Source organism: Drosophila nasuta, chromosome 2L, assembly GCF_023558535.2.
Source record: "Drosophila nasuta strain 15112-1781.00 chromosome 2L, ASM2355853v1, whole genome shotgun sequence".
Lineage (NCBI taxonomy): Eukaryota > Metazoa > Arthropoda > Insecta > Diptera > Drosophilidae > Drosophila > Drosophila nasuta.
Genome location: NC_083455.1, coordinates 7847887 through 7863447, shown reverse-complemented (window position 1 = coordinate 7863447; position 15561 = coordinate 7847887). Strand labels below are relative to the sequence as shown.

The window sequence follows — 15561 nt, the reverse complement described above, 5'->3', positions numbered from 1 at the left end:
CAATGTGACCGTGATGGGTAAGCTGAAAAACCCTCTCGTTCTATCGAAGAATATGTGAAAAGAAAACAAGAAAAATATGTGAAGAGACCAGGTCTAAATTAAAATACTGCATTTACCAGCACTTCAAAATATTAATTTGTATATCTTCATAAATAATAAATAATTGATTTAAATTAAATATGTGTGGCAATGTCGATAATATAATTTTATTATTAAACTTTAAGGAGCAGGCAAAAAATAATTTAGACAACAACTACCACATCTGATAGGGTGACCATTTGTTATTAATTGTGCATTGACAACTCTGGTGTCAGTTCAAAACAGCAACAGCTGTTCGCCAATCGGTAGTTGAATTTAGTACGCCATTTCGTGCGCGACGTGGTCAGTTGCGTCTAGTTTTAAAGCGTATAAATTAACTATTTCGTTTAAATGAACATTCAGTGATTGCCAAACACACACTCATGCATATACTAATGTGTTAGTGCATACAGTTCAAAGTTCGTAGAGTATACGCGTAATTCATATAAAAACGTATTAACAATGTCCACCAATGATGTGCGAAAGAGAAAGGTAGGCAAAAAAAATAAAAAGGTTAAAGGCTAATGACAAAACCAAATACCTTTTGTAATGCTAATTTTGGCACACGGGCGTCTACACAATTGTTGCTTTAATGCGGAAATTAATTGCAATGCTATTAATTAATGTGCCAAGTTTATTTAAATGCTCAATTACATGCATTGATTGATTCAATGCATTCGACAGAACAGAAAGCGTTGTTATTGTTTTCCCGCGTTTGACTTTTGTACTCATCAGCTAGAGATGAACAGGATTGAAGGATACAAATTATCGATTACAGAGGAAGGATCAGCATTCGATTTAGTTAAATTGACAGAAGCAAATTAAGTATACGTAGGAGAAAGTTAAGCGAGAGTCGGAAAACCAATTTTGTTCATAGAGTTCATTGAAAATTCTTTCTTGTACATTATTCAATTGTGTGACCGGCCGGTTTAATTTTTAGATGTGTATCCGCCATTGAGATCTTCATCAAATGCAACAGTTTCCCCTGTTTTTTTCTGTGGCTAAACAACAAGGTCATTAAATTTCTGGCAATCGTGTTGTTTTTTGTTAGACAATTGTCTGGCCGACGAGTTTAACTAGATAGATACAAGAAATTCATTTCTCCTCAGAGTCAGTGTAACATGCGGTGTGGGCAAAACAGGTTAAACGTAGGTCGGAACGTGTTTTCTTAACCCTCAATGGTGACTGATATTTGCATACCGATAACGATAAGCACACGTTTGTGTAAATCTGATGAAATACTCAGCCAGTAGCTATTTTATTTCGTTAATTATAGTGATAACCAACACCAAGCCAAACCCCATTGTGTCTGTTACTCAGCGAGCTTATCAACGTGTTTATTTTCGGAAGGACGCACGTCTCAATTATCAAATGCATTAATGTTCGATCGATAAATGAGGCGCCCGCCCAACAACTGAGAACAGCTGTTGAAATTCTCACGAGCGTAAAATATGAACAGATTTTTCTTCAATGCGTTTACAATGGGGTTGACATGCTAATTAAGTACTGTCTGTAAGGTATACACTGTATATAAACAATTACCGCTGCCAAAAAGTTCGTCGCAAATAGTTTAACGTTTAGTTTATTTGTGCTGATGAAACATTTGTTTAAATAATGGGAATTTCGTCAATTGTGTTTGCAGTTTCAACGACAATATTTAATCAAGCTAAAAGACCTGTTCACTTAAAAGCAAAAATAAAAAATGCAGACCGGCAAAATGGTCTAAATGTTGTATCTTATCATAACAATAGGGTCTAACGTTGCGATAACCTTCAGAATAATTTTGTGTCGATCCTCATTACGTAGCGCAAAAAAGTGTTACTTAGCATGACTCGTCACTATTGATAGCGTTCCACCAGCATTTAAATTGCTACCCAGACATTATCGCTTATTATAATTCATTACATCATGTACTAGATGTATTATGTACGCATTTTACGTGTACAATTCGCACATGAGTATTCTTTTCTATAATTAGCTCATTGTAAGGGCATCTTTTGTTTACTATTTGTGAATTAATCACGTCAAGAGAGATAACTCAATTCAATTATGTTATACTTGCAAATATGCAAATTAACTTTCATAATAGTCCGACGTTTACTTTTTGTTACATTTTGAAAATTTACTAATAGTTTTTAGACCAGTCATATGAAGGATATGCCTAAACAACGAATGGTAATTTTCAGCATATTGTAATTTCTTACAAACGATTCTTATTAATGTGAACATCTTTATTTCGTGACGTTATGAGCTTTACTGTACTATTGGCTGCTAGCAAAACATCGATGTTTACTAAAGCCAAACAGAGGAAAAATCGATACATCGCTCAAAGTTATCGAAGTTTCTGCACCTCTAGCTTTGCGGTCACGCAACCTACAATACAATTGACTACTAAAAGCAGAAAATATATGTAGATAACAAAGTCAACATTTTGCGCTTACGTTGTTAGAATTTAGTGAGGAAGCAGAAGAAGAGTGTGGAGAAAAGACAGAGCAAACAATCGACGCAAGTGCCAACATGTGTTTTAAAGAATATGCTGGTTATTTATAGACGAAAATGAGATACGAGTACAAGCTAGTAGAGTGTCGTGTACAACCCAACCACCCATAAAAACTAATTGCCAATGACATTATTTACAATACTCATCATTATCCTTTTAATTGTATCCTCCAGCTGGCCAGCGATGACAAACCGTCGCAGGGAGGCGGCAATCGACGCCCTAACGGCAATGGAAATGGACGTGGCGGTGTGACCAGCGGCTTAAAATTATCATTTTTATGTTTGATCATATCTGTGGTGCTGCTGCTCTTTGTCTTTGGTGTGTATCAAATGTATTATGTTGAAGAAGTCTCTCCCCCAAGCGTGACTAAATCCACAAAACTAACTGATTTTGCCACTGTTACTGTTTCATTTCATGCACCGCCCCATCATACCCATGCTGCTGCCCCACGCAACACAATGAAACCGCCACAACGACAACAACAATCTGATGCAGGCTTCGTCTCGGACAATGCGAGTCCTTATCTAGCGCGTCTTGCCTCCAAGCTGGGCTACAGCAAGGTGCAATATGCAGCCATCATTGATGCCGGCTCCACGGGTAGTCGTGTCTTGGCCTACAAGTTCAATCGCAGCTTCATTGACAACAAACTGGTGCTATACGAGGAACTCTTCCGTGAACGCAAACCTGGTCTCAGTTCGTTTGCCGACAATCCCGCGGATGGCGCGCATTCGATTAAGCTACTGTTGGACGAGGCACGCGCGTTTATACCAAAAGAGCATTGGTCATCGACGCCGCTGGTATTGAAAGCCACAGCTGGATTGCGGTTGCTGCCCCAGAGCAAAGCTGAGAATCTGCTGAATGCTGTGCGTGATTTGTTTGCCAAGTCGGAGTTCAGTGTGGACATCGATGCTGTGGAGATTATGGATGGCACCGACGAAGGCATCTTCAGTTGGTTCACCGTCAACTTCCTCTTGGGTCGTCTATCCAAAACGAATCAGGCTGCCGCCTTGGATTTGGGTGGTGGCAGTACGCAGGTCACCTTCTCGCCCACAGATCCGGAACAGGTGCCCGTGTATGACAAGTATATGCATGAGGTGGTCACCTCCAGCAAGAAGATCAATGTGTTCACACACAGCTATTTGGGTCTTGGCCTGATGGCCGCTCGTCACGCCGTCTTTACCAAGGGCTACAGTGCGGAGGACACTGTGGTGGAGAGCGTCTGTGTGAATCCCATTATTGCCAATCGTACGTGGACTTATGGCAATGTGAAGTATCAAGTCAGTGGCAAAGAGAATGCCAAATCATCGGCTGAACAGCCTGTTGTCGATTTTGATTCCTGCCTGGAGCTGGTGAAGAGCAAAGTTATGCCCCTGGTGAAACCGAAACCATTTACGCTTAAGCAACACGCTGTCGCCGCATTTAGTTATTACTTTGAACGTGCCATCGAATCGGGTTTGGTGGATCCGACAGCTGGTGGCGAGACCACCGTGGAGGCGTATCGCAAGAAGGCCCAGGAGATCTGTGCCATACCCAATGATGAGCAGCCATTCATGTGCTTCGACTTGACGTTCATCTCGGTGCTGTTGCGCGAAGGATTTGGCCTTAATGACAACAAGAAAATTAAGGTAAGTCTGATGGAAAGGTTGCTCTTTAAGTTAGTCGAGTTGTGACGTGGCCACTGAATTTTCCACTGGAAAGTTGTACAGATTTTAGTGAGATGGTCGAAATTTATGTGGGTTATTTGTCACTCGCTTCACTCAATAAGAAAATGATAAATTTAACTTTCATATAAAATTAATATTTTGAAGTTTTGCTTAGAACAAAGCAATTTATAAGTATCTTAATTCTTAGTAAAATAATGAGCAATCTATGTATCTACTTTAATCGATCAATACGAATGCTAATGATGTTTTCTCTTCTTTAAAATTGCAGCTTTACAAGAAGATCGATGGTCATGAAATCTCGTGGGCCTTGGGCTGTGCCTATAACGTGCTGACCAGCGATGAGAAATTCAATAATTCCTAGTGCTTCGTTTAAATAGACTGTAGACGAAAATCATAGCTGAAATTGTTTCTAGAGTGCCTTAGACGTGCATCGAAGTATACTACACACACACACACACACTCACTCACAGTCACATACACACACTTTAATCGTAGAATTGATAGATTTTTATGCGCTATAAATTCATTTCAATTGCCATTAATTGATACGAATTCATTTAGTCTGTTGAACCGAGGACGCACTGTGACTACACCAAACACAAAGACACAATTTACTCTAAACACTGATGTTTCTAGTTCGTAATTCCAATGTAATTTTTGTGTGATTCGTTTATTGTATGTAATTCATTCACGATATTGTATCCTTAGTTTTATGCTCCATACTTTCCTAATGTATATAAATATGTGCAAGTAGATATATATACACTATATATACAAGCATATCTAATTTGAATATCAGAATAGTGAATACTTTTCCAATTCAAACATAACTAATTAAACGAATTCAATTTTGTTTATAAGTTATTAAGGAATATAAATTTATTAAACTATTCTGTCAGGTATTTCAACTTCGGCTTGTCGAAGACAAACTCTTCGTTTTTGTTTAAATTTCTTTTAAATTTTGTATGTAACTCTGGAATTGTTATAACATTTAATTAAATTATTTTTGCAATATTCAAATATGTTGTCGACTCAAAATAAAACTAAAATAATAATAATAAATAAACCATTGAAACTCAGTAGAATATTTATTCTTTTGATCCGCATGCAATAATAAAATAGTGTCTTTATTTCATTTTTTTCTCTACATAATACAAGAAATATTGTACACGCTTTACTTAGAGAGGCTCTATTAATATGTTATGTATAAATATATGAATTTATCATATTGCTTATACGAGTTTTATAAATGCATAACAAACAAAAAATGTGCAGTATGTAGAAGAGAAGATTACAAAGGATGTTTTTGGAAAAGGCGCCTGCTCTTTAAAATATTTTAATCATATTTAACATTGGCTTTAGCTTTCGTACTAATATCGTGTTGTGTCTACGCCAGCGTCAGACGTTGCGGCTTGATGCCCAATCTATCGATGATGTATTGTGGCATGCATAGCGTGGGATTGATGAGTTTCAGATCTGGATGGCCCAGCAACGAGAGGCCACCAATGCCAAACAGCGTATGGAATATATCAGGCATGTTGCCAGTGCGATCAGAGAAACCTCCCGTTTCCAAATCCTGGCATGACAGAATGAATTGCTGCAGCTTCTCCGAGCTAATCCAATGCAATCGACCCATAATGGTCAACGATGAAAGCACCCACCACGAATAGCAGACATCGGGCAGCTTCTCGGGTCGTCCATTAAGGCCACCTGAAGGCAACTGACGCTCGCAGAGCCACCAGCCTAGTTTGTCCACGTCCAGAAGATGCAAACGCTGTGTCAGCGACAATAAACCCACGCAGCAATAGGTGAGGCCTGCAAACAAGATGAGAAAATCCAATTAACAATCTTTAGTGGTGCAAGTGGTTTATGTATTCGATAAGCACTGGTGAAAATACATGATATGGATTGTATTTTAAGCTATCAGAGAAATATATACTTCATATTTTGACAAAATGTAATCCAAGATTTTTAAGTAGATACAATTCGAATATTTGAAAATGCAAATATGTCTCATGTTACATATGTAAACCCCTTAAAGAAACTAGACTTTAGGTCTCACCAGGACTATCCATTTTTAGTTTAGTTAGTCAGGCAGTCAGGACAATTTTTAAGCATTCAAAAAATAGGCATAAAAATGTGACTCACCGGCATGTGACTCAGCACCTGGTTTGGAGCCGAAGCCTCCATCAGTTTGATTGCAACACGACATCACAAACTTAACCGCCTTCTCGACATCCACGCTCTCCTCCAGTCGCTGCAGCAGTGTCATTGTGGCCACGGCACAAAAACTGAATCTTGTATCGACTTCGCCCCACTTGTCGCCAAAGAAGCTGCCATCGGGCTGCTGCAGTCCCACCACATAACGCACCACAGCGTCACAATCGATCTCGTTGAGGGCATCATAGGTGCAAAGGATTTGCACCGCAGACAACGTATAAAGCATGTGTGGATCGTGACCTTCGCAGGGTGAGAAGCCACCGCTTGTGGGACACTGACAACGCTTGACGAACTCAATGATAGACTGGCGATCCAAGCGATCCAGCTGGCCCATAATGTCCAGTGCTGTGACGCCCCAATAGATGCCGGACATGCGCAGAAACTCGGTCATACAATACTCGAAGTCATCCTCCTGTTTACCATGATTCTCAATGTACTCGACATGTTTCCAGAATTGCAATTTCTTTGCTGTTTCCGTTTCATTTTCGTTGTTTGAGGCGCCGCCATTTGAAGGATTCACGAAGGTCGTGAAATCCATTGCGTTGATTGTGTTCAATTGAGAACGAGTGTTGTTTTTGACGATTCTTAGCAATTAATTGATTGTGGTTTAACTATTGCTGTTGCTGCTGCTGAGTTGACATTATTATTAATTCGTGTGTTGCGGCGTAAAAAACCACTAAATAATCTTGAACCCTAAAAATACCAAAAGCGAGCAGCTGTTTTATACAATTATTTACTCTAGGTGTAATTCCATTAATTAACGACAAATTAAAATATTTAATACTTTTTAATCGTTTTTAGTTGCTTGCTGACTGATGAGCACATTAATTATTTAAGTCCTTTGTTTTCTTTTCCGTGAGCGTTAGTTACATTATTTTCAAAAATAGTTGGCAACGCGATTTGGTTATACTTCAAATATCTGGGCGTTTTTTGGAATTATGATTAATAGTGGACTATCGAACATTAGTTATTTATTGACCGACCAAATACCGAATAGCTGTCTATATAAACAATAATTTAAATAATAATAATAATTTTTAAATACATATGTAATTTTTTACTTTACGAAAAGGCAGTTACTTCTTTGAAAGTAGTTGGCAATGCGATTGAACTGGGTTAAGGTTCCAAATAAAGATAATGTTTAGTTTTTTGACTGAAAAAAAACAATCAATTTTTTAAGAGAGGATTACGCATTTCAAACATTTTCTAAAACTTTTATTCTTACAATGACTATGATAAATATCTCATGTGTATGCAAACATTTCTCGCTCACTGTTCCGAAGATGGATTTTGTTTACAAGTATTAATTTAAATACATTTAGCAAATCCTTATTTACTGAGCAAGCAGACTCGATGAGGGCGTCGGCTCGTCAATATTTAATGATACAATGTGCTTCTTGGCCACCATCACGTTTCCCAGTAAACGAGGTTCTTGACCCTCTACCAGATACTCGGCGCACATGGAGAGGACAATATTGGCATCCCGATCCGTGCAGTTGAAGAAACCGACCAAAACTCGGCCATCGGTTATTACAATGCGAAGGACGCGTCCTAACCACTTTTGAAGCTTTCGTCGTCCTGGTGTCAAGTTGACATCACTCATTTGTGGTGCATTTGTTGTTATTCTAAAGGGTTCGGCAACCGGTGATGCTGTTTGCGGCTGCACTTGCGACGGCGGTTGCAGTTGCACTTGACTGCCACTGATGCTAAGCTCGGACATGGTTTATCTAGTTTTTTATTCACTATTTTATATAAAACTTGTCCCAACTTTATTTTGTTTTGCTATTGACTTCATGTGACCGTAGGCTGTAGATTGAAATATACCAAGTATACTATATTGGTATCGAAGTGTAAGAGTGATGTACTGACTGGTATCGAAACTTATCAATTCGGTCACATTGCTCTGGCTGTCGCCTGTTTTTTGATATTTGTATTTCAAGTCACATTCACTTCCCAAATATTCAATCATGTCGGGCAAAGCTCTTAACATTGGTGATCAGTTTCCAAATTTCCAGGCTCAGACCAATGAGGGAAATATTGACTTTTACGAATGGATGACTGACAAGTGGGCCATACTTTTCTCGCACCCGGCAGATTTCACTCCAGTGTGCACCACAGAGCTTTCTCGTGTTGCACAATTGATACCGGAGTTTAATAAGCGTGGCGTCAAACCGATTGCCTTGTCTTGCGACACCGCAGAATCTCACAAGGGTTGGATCGAGGATATCAAGAGTTATGCCAGTGAGTTACTTATGTTCAAAACTAGTTTCTGTGGCGCTTAACATTTCTGTTTGTCTTACAGAGCTGCCAAGCTTCGATTATCCGATCATTGCGGATAACAAGCGTGAATTGGCTTTGAAGTTGAATATGCTGGATAAGGACGAACTGAGTGCTGAGGGAATTCCTTTAACTTGTCGTGCCGTCTTTGTTGTGGACGACAAAAAGAAGCTGCGTCTCTCCATCTTGTATCCAGCAACAACTGGTCGCAATTTCGAGTAAGTTTCATTGATGCAGTATTTATGTTAGCCGATCAATTCATGGGCTGTGGTCCAGTTATCGAAAGATTGTTGTTCCGTTACCAGGAAATTATAGGAGCACAACTCGCTCAATTTTTGAGAGGTTTTGTTTATAATGGATAACTGGTATTTTATAGCCGAAATCTCTATATTTGTATTTATTAATCTAAATGCAATAGCTAAGATTCCATTGCAGAGTAAAGTCAGATGAAATGTTGTTGAGCGATTTGTTATTCAAATCTATTGCTTCTATAGTTGATCGTAGAAAACGCTATATTATAATTATATAGCTATAGAAGGAAGATTAATAAATATTTGATTAGTTTATGATTTAAAGAGATTATTTTTGTGTTTCTAATTTTGTGATATTCTATATTTTAAAAGGGAAATCAATATCTACTCGTAACCTGACTTTAAATTAAGAATTTATTAAATAAAATGGAACTTACTTGTATGAGGAATATAGTCAGGAATTTAATTCGAATCAACACAATTTTTTTATTTCAAGGATAATTAGTGCAAAATTAAGTTTCTCTCCCAACCTTTATCAACTTCCACAACCTTCATCATATTACAATATTGACTACAGCATATAATTAAAAAAAGTACAAATGTTAAAGTAATGCACTTAAGCTAATAGCTATTGTTTTTGCCGCCATATACTTCAAGGTAATAGCTCTGCTTAAGAGGTTATAATTTAATGTAGCATAACACACGTTAACGGTCTCTAAACGAAGCGATAAAGAATTTTATTTCTGTAATTTTCATATATTTTCCAGCAAACACTATTTCCAGCAAATTAAAATTTATGGGAATGATGTTTTGTTTTAAATAATTTGTGCTAAACTGCTTTTGGTAAATATGATTCAACCTAATAATAATTGCTTTTAAACTACGTTGTAAAATAGTCAGGAAATGGTACCCCTATACTCAAAATTTAGCAGAATTGAATTAAACTAAACTATAGTGGTAATTTTAATTCTAAATTGAAGTGTAATATTACTCACACATTAATTTCTTTTTCTGTTGTTATTGCAGTGAAATTCTGCGTGTTATCGACTCGCTGCAGCTAACTCAAACAAAGAGCGTGGCCACTCCTGCCGACTGGAAGCAAGGTGGCCAGTGCATGGTGTTGCCCACCGTAAAGGCCGAGGATGTGCTCAAACTGTTTCCGGAGGGAGTGCAGACCATCGAGGTGCCATCAGGCAAGAGCTATTTACGCATAACTGCACAGCCAAAAGACTAAAGTAAAGCACAAAGGATTCCATACAGACAAATTTGATTTGTATTCATTTTACACAAGTTTTATTACAAAAAATTATAATTAACAACAAATGAATTGTTTTACAACCGTTTGCAGCATTTGCAAAAGTGGATGACGCTTTGGACCAAGGCAAAAGCGTTCCCAGGGCCAAGACAAAACTTTCGTTTCTTACCAACTAAACCAAAATTTGTATTGCATGTATGCATTTTGTGGGGATAGCAGGGGAGGAATGTGTTATGTGTGGTGACTATAAAAACATACAACATAAATATACATATACATTTAGATAGGATGTAGATATTTAGTATATATTGCAACTGGATAATCGTAGGAAACTAAAGAATAAGGCCAACTCTGTACATGAAGAAAAAATAGTTGAATGACGCGTAGTGAAGCGAAGCCAGACGAAGCTCATTGACCCAATGACCATAACCAAAAGTGTATCTGAAAGTCAGTTGAATTGAAGTTAAATAAGATTATTTAACGATTGGATAAATTAGTTTTACTTACAATTTAACTACCATACCAATTAAGCTAAAGCTAAAGCTCAAAATGCACTCGACGTCGACGTCGTCAGCGGCGTTTGCTCTCCACCAAACGTGCCACACGTCGCACCAAGAATGGCCACAGCACCAGCACCGCAAACCACAGCGGCGATATATCCTTGAATGGCCACCACGCCGGTTGTTGTCGTCTACTTGACGCCGCCGATGTCACCTTACGCAACTCGAGCAGCGTATGCTCCATGCCGCGCACACGTTGCTGCACTGCAGCCATGTCATTGTTCATGCTCGCAATTGTGCTCTGAATTTGTCGCAACATATCCGTGTTGTGTGTGATTGCTTGAGTTAGTTCCTGTGGGAGCATTGTATCATATGGATCATCGTACTCATCGTCCGATGGATCCACAATGGCTACGCTGCTATTGTGCGTATAATTGTGACTCGTCGTCGTCGTTGGCTCCCCATAGCCATTGCTCAACTTCGAAGCATAGCCATTGCTAAGGGGCGTGGCATGTCCATTTGTGGACGCCACTGGCGTCTCCGTTGCCGTGATATCCTCATTGGAGCTCGAGCCATGCTGTGGACTATTGGTGCGCGAATGAAACGGTGAATTGGGATGCGATTCAGCGAGCTCCCGCATGCCCGGGGACACCAGCTCCAGTTCATCCAGATTGATGTTGCCCAGCCCATCGAGACTGCCCACAAAGTTCTGCACATTCTCTGTAAACGACATAGTCTCGATGATCTCCTGCAGACTCTCAACATAACGTTGCATGGCCTGCTCCTTGCTTAGCTGACTATTATTGTTCCAGGCATCCCATTTGGCACGTCCGACGACATCCCAGAAGGCGGGCTTCTTTTGGCTGCAACTGCCCTCGGAGGCCTGCTTGAAGAGGCCGTAGAACTTGAGCATCATGCTCGTGCTGGGCTGATAAGGACCATTTTTGGGCAGTCCTTTGATCACGTTAACGGCCGCCTGGAATCGTTCCTCAATGCCGGCCATCGAGCTGGAATTAACATTAGAATAAGCAATCAACATAAATTACTATCGATTAGATACGCGGTAGTTAAAGTCCAAAAATTATCAATGTATAGAGCTCTTTAATCCATCGTGACTCCGCCCCCTCCCTCGGCTCTATTAATGATAATCATGGTGAACGTCATTTGTTGATGCTGTCGCAAGCAGATTACAAATTACCTAATTATCTTGTGCAATTGCAGACACACGAAATGACGCTGTAACTTTTTATTTGTTTATTGGCAGTGCTCTTTGCTATTGATTCACACTCACTATTTAACATATATACATACATATACTTCAGCTAGACAAAGTTCGCTTCAAAGTCGAAGTTCAATATTCATAAAAATCACTCTCACAGTCAATAGAAATCGGAAATTTAAATAACAAAACTGAATCGTTAGTGATAACAGCAAGTTATCATTGTGCAGTGTATAAGCTAATTGTTAATGTGAACATGAATTGGCGCTCGCAGTTGTTGTGCCGTTACTGGCTACTTGTTATTTTTTAATCGTTTTGCAATAAAAATAATAAACATACTATGTAAATGTGGATGAATCTGTGTGAGAGTTTTAGAGGTGGTTACACATCGATGAGACTATCTATCGATGCAGCATCGATATTTTTGCGATTGATTAACATCGATTTTTTATTGCGAACTGCAGTTTTTTTTCAAGTCAAATAGCATAAATTAATCATTTATTTACTATTACTTAAATTATTTTATTTATAAAAATCCGAGAAGCATCGGTTCTGCAATTAAGCAACAGCTGAAAGGATGACTGCAAAATGAATTTCCAAATGCTCAACAAGTTCAATTATATGGTATATTATCTACGATTTGTGGTCACACTACTATGTAGTATCGATGGCGGAAAATGTTATTATCGATGCTTCAAAATAGAGTATTCAATACAAAAGTATCGGCGCTTTATTCAAAAACCTTTACATTAAACATTAATTTAATTTAATTTGTTTTAATTAGTTAAACAGTCTCAATACTTTGAAAATAATTAAGAGCTTGCAAATGAATGATAATTGGCAGTAGTATTTAAACTCTCACTCGCTTTGTTTTGGTTGCAAGTTTCCCTGGCAACCAAAACGCGTCAGTGCTACAAAAAATAAAGAAAAGTACAATAACATAAAGGAAATTAAAAAGTAAAATAAATAAAACAATTCCAACATGAGCAATAAACCAATAATTTGCTTTGATATATCTAAAAATGAGCGATTTCAAATAACGGATAACTACAAAATGCTGCATCGCAAACTCAAGGCACACTGGACAGTGGAGCAGTAAGTTTAACCGGAAAATTAACAAGCACAATTTTTTAATACTCTTATTAATGTTGCAGAAGCGATGTTGAGCTGAATCAGGAGCGCTTAATGCGCACCAAAATTTTTGTACTAGCCGGTCCGCAAGATCGTTTCACCGAGGATGAGTTTGAGGTGCTCAAGGAGTACGTGGATCAATGGGGAGGCAGTTTATTGGTGTTGTTGGGAGAGGGCGGCGAACAGGAGTTTAACACTAATGTCAACTTCTTTCTGGAACAATATGGCATCTATATAAACAACGACAATGTGGTGCGACCGCATTACTACAAGAATTTCCATCCCAAAGAATGCATTGTGGGTGGCGGCGTTGTCTGCGAAGCGATGTGGCGACATCTGCTCAAACTGGACATTGAGAAGGTGGATTATGATTTCAGCGATGAGAAGTACAAGATACACTTTCAGTATCCATACGGCGCCACCTTAAATGTCTCTGAGCCGGCCAATGTGCTGTTGACAACGGGGCCGGTTGTCTATCCCTTTAATAGACCGCTGGCTGGTTACTATAGCAATGTGAAGGGTGGCAAGATATTGGCCTTGGGATCGGGCTACATTTGGCATGACAAGTACCTGCAGGACAAGACTAATGATGCCATGCTCGAGTATGTGCTGCAGCTGCTGGGCTCAAGTGAAATTAGCTACACCCATCTGGACTTTAATGATGTGGAGGTAAATTGCTCTTCCGATAGACTCTTGAGATGTTACTAACTATTCGAATTCGACAGTTAAATGATAATAAGCATTTCACGGATTTGGCTTTTCTCGCTGACATGCCCAAGGCTTGCTTGGTGGACTCAATTGGCACCGAGATGCCGGCGGATTTCAAGCAAATGTTCGACATGTCTCTGTGCTCGCTCAGCAATCGTTTGCTCAAGGATGTCATCGATACCTACGAGCAGTTGCATGTGAATTACGAGCCACTGAAGATTATCAAACCACAATTCGAGATCCCATTGCCACCGCTGCAATTGGCTACCTTTCCACCCATTTTCAGTGAGCCACCCGCTCCACCGCTGGAGCTCTACGATCTGGACGAGACCTTCAGTCCGGCTCGCTCGCAGCTGGCGCATTTGACGGGTCAATGTCTGCAGGCGATGCAGTCCAAGGAGCCGGCGAGACGTGGCTTGAATCTCCGCGAGCTGGAGAACTATGTGAAGGAGTGTGCGCGCATTACGGCAATTGTCAGGGATCAGCAAGATCTGCCAGCTCGCGAAATACTCAATATTGTGGCGCGTCAGATAACCAGCTACAAGCCCTATGCCGAGGACTAGACAACAGCTGATCCAATTACCAGCCAGCGCGGCGCATTCCAAGTTTTCAATTCACTATTTCTGCAAACCTTTACACTAGGTACATTCCATTTGTAGAGCAGTTTGTTGCACCTCTAATGGATGAAGAACTCGATTCTTCTGACATGAATGTTTGACTTGTCATTTTACTGCTACACACTGGAGGTTTTTATGCATCTGGATTCAATCTGCCTATAGGAATCTTCATATATGAAAACTTTGTATCTTAATAATCGTTAAATGGTAAACTACTTATAACTAGAAACTATCTATAAATTTCTTATTTTTAAATGACAGTTAAAAATGGAGAAATTAAAAAAAAAAAATTTAAATGAAAATAAAAGCAATTTATTTTATGTGATGAAAAGTTCAATAAAGATCTATGAACTTATCATGATAATAATTACAGTATTCTAGTAATATACCATAAAAAACGATTTCAATTTATAAAAGAGAATTTCAATTTGAGTACTATAAAAAAATAATAAAAAATTTTACTAAATTTTAAAAATTGTATTAAGGTATGAATTATTTTATGTTAAATGTCTGTTCAGGTTTCAAATTGAAATATATAATAAATCATACAAATTGAAACAATAATTTTGGGGCATAAACTTTAAGAGTATCAAATCTTTGGCATATCCAAAATAATTATTCCTTCCTGGATTTTTTTTTGTTTTTTTTTTGGCGAAATCAGCAAATTTATACGGTTTTTGAGCTAATTGTAAACCAAGTCCGTTTTATGTAAACATGTTGCCGACTCGTATTCAAACATGGCCGGCATTCTCTCGACGCTTGACTCCCCTACGTATGTACAAGCTACACCCGGCACTAGAATTTGTTAAAAAACTTTACTTTAATTACACAGAAGGTGCATAAAATTTGGTTGGTAACATAAAACCTGTGGGAAGTAAAGCTATATGCACACGAACATTTATGGCCAAAAAATTGTTGACTTTTAAATGCGTTTCACACAATTATTTATTTTATTAATATTTCTCCCTACACCCAAGGAGGGACAACAAACACATCATCTCTCTTGGGGATGCTTCGGTTTGGTTGTTGTCGATTTGTTTCTCATTTCTAGGGGCGACTAATTGTGTAGGATCTTTTGGGGTATGTATTTTGGGGTCGAGGGGAGCTGAGTGGAGCTGGAGTGTGAAACCGCTAGTTAATG

The 15561-nt window shown here is 38.8% G+C and overlaps 6 protein-coding genes across 11 annotated transcripts; 3 read left to right on the top strand and 3 right to left on the bottom strand.

The window, feature by feature from the left end:
* Positions 1-345: 345 nt before the first annotated feature.
* On the top strand, positions 346-5296 carry LOC132796912 (ectonucleoside triphosphate diphosphohydrolase 5). Of its 3 annotated transcripts, none has more exons than XM_060808385.1 (4): positions 348-570; positions 2752-2896; positions 3074-4203; positions 4511-5293. In XM_060808385.1, the coding sequence occupies exons 1-4, from the start codon at positions 541-543 to the stop codon at positions 4601-4603; spliced, it is 1398 nt and encodes a 465-aa protein (XP_060664368.1). In that variant the 5' UTR covers positions 348-540; the 3' UTR covers positions 4604-5293. The 3 variants fall into 3 exon arrangements, with proteins under 3 accessions (XP_060664286.1, XP_060664368.1, XP_060664451.1); XM_060808468.1 differs by lacking the exon at positions 348-570 and adding an exon at positions 2444-2655 and having other exon boundaries at positions 4511-5294; XM_060808303.1 differs by having other exon boundaries at positions 346-570; positions 2752-4203; positions 4511-5296.
* Positions 5297-5327: 31 nt separating this feature from the next.
* LOC132797075 (geranylgeranyl transferase type-2 subunit beta) lies at positions 5328-7125 on the bottom strand. Its single transcript, XM_060808603.1, has 2 exons — positions 6391-7125; positions 5328-6057 (listed from the first exon to the last, which is right to left on the bottom strand). The coding sequence occupies exons 1-2, from the start codon at positions 6998-7000 to the stop codon at positions 5630-5632; spliced, it is 1038 nt and encodes a 345-aa protein (XP_060664586.1). The 5' UTR covers positions 7001-7125; the 3' UTR covers positions 5328-5629.
* Positions 7126-7547: 422 nt separating this feature from the next.
* On the bottom strand, positions 7548-8286 carry LOC132797421 (N-alpha-acetyltransferase 38-B, NatC auxiliary subunit). The gene is made up of 2 exons (XM_060809231.1): positions 7688-8286; positions 7548-7615 (listed from the first exon to the last, which is right to left on the bottom strand). Exon 1 carries the CDS (start codon positions 8180-8182, stop codon positions 7796-7798), a length of 387 nt encoding a protein of 128 aa, XP_060665214.1. The 5' UTR covers positions 8183-8286; the 3' UTR covers positions 7548-7615; positions 7688-7795.
* An 81-nt stretch (positions 8287-8367) lies between these two features.
* LOC132797346 (1-Cys peroxiredoxin) lies at positions 8368-10660 on the top strand. Its single transcript, XM_060809105.1, has 3 exons — positions 8368-8703; positions 8765-8957; positions 10017-10660. Exons 1-3 carry the CDS (start codon positions 8430-8432, stop codon positions 10222-10224), a joined length of 675 nt encoding a protein of 224 aa, XP_060665088.1. The 5' UTR covers positions 8368-8429; the 3' UTR covers positions 10225-10660.
* Positions 10258-12372, bottom strand: LOC132797153 (acyl-CoA-binding domain-containing protein 5). Of its 4 annotated transcripts, XM_060808895.1 has the most exons (4): positions 12057-12292; positions 11944-11987; positions 10753-11752; positions 10258-10686 (listed from the first exon to the last, which is right to left on the bottom strand). In XM_060808895.1, exon 3 carries the CDS (start codon positions 11746-11748, stop codon positions 10816-10818), a length of 933 nt encoding a protein of 310 aa, XP_060664878.1. In that variant the 5' UTR covers positions 11749-11752; positions 11944-11987; positions 12057-12292; the 3' UTR covers positions 10258-10686; positions 10753-10815. The 4 variants fall into 4 exon arrangements, with proteins under 4 accessions (XP_060664878.1, XP_060664962.1, XP_060664706.1 ...); XM_060808979.1 differs by lacking the exons at positions 11944-11987; positions 12057-12292 and adding an exon at positions 12304-12372; XM_060808723.1 differs by having other exon boundaries at positions 11944-12292.
* A 136-nt stretch (positions 12373-12508) lies between these two features.
* LOC132796070 (intraflagellar transport protein 52 homolog) lies at positions 12509-14543 on the top strand. The gene is made up of 4 exons (XM_060807103.1): positions 12509-12588; positions 12749-13059; positions 13119-13764; positions 13821-14543. The coding sequence occupies exons 2-4, from the start codon at positions 12947-12949 to the stop codon at positions 14364-14366; spliced, it is 1305 nt and encodes a 434-aa protein (XP_060663086.1). The 5' UTR covers positions 12509-12588; positions 12749-12946; the 3' UTR covers positions 14367-14543.
* Positions 14544-15561: the final 1018 nt, after the last annotated feature.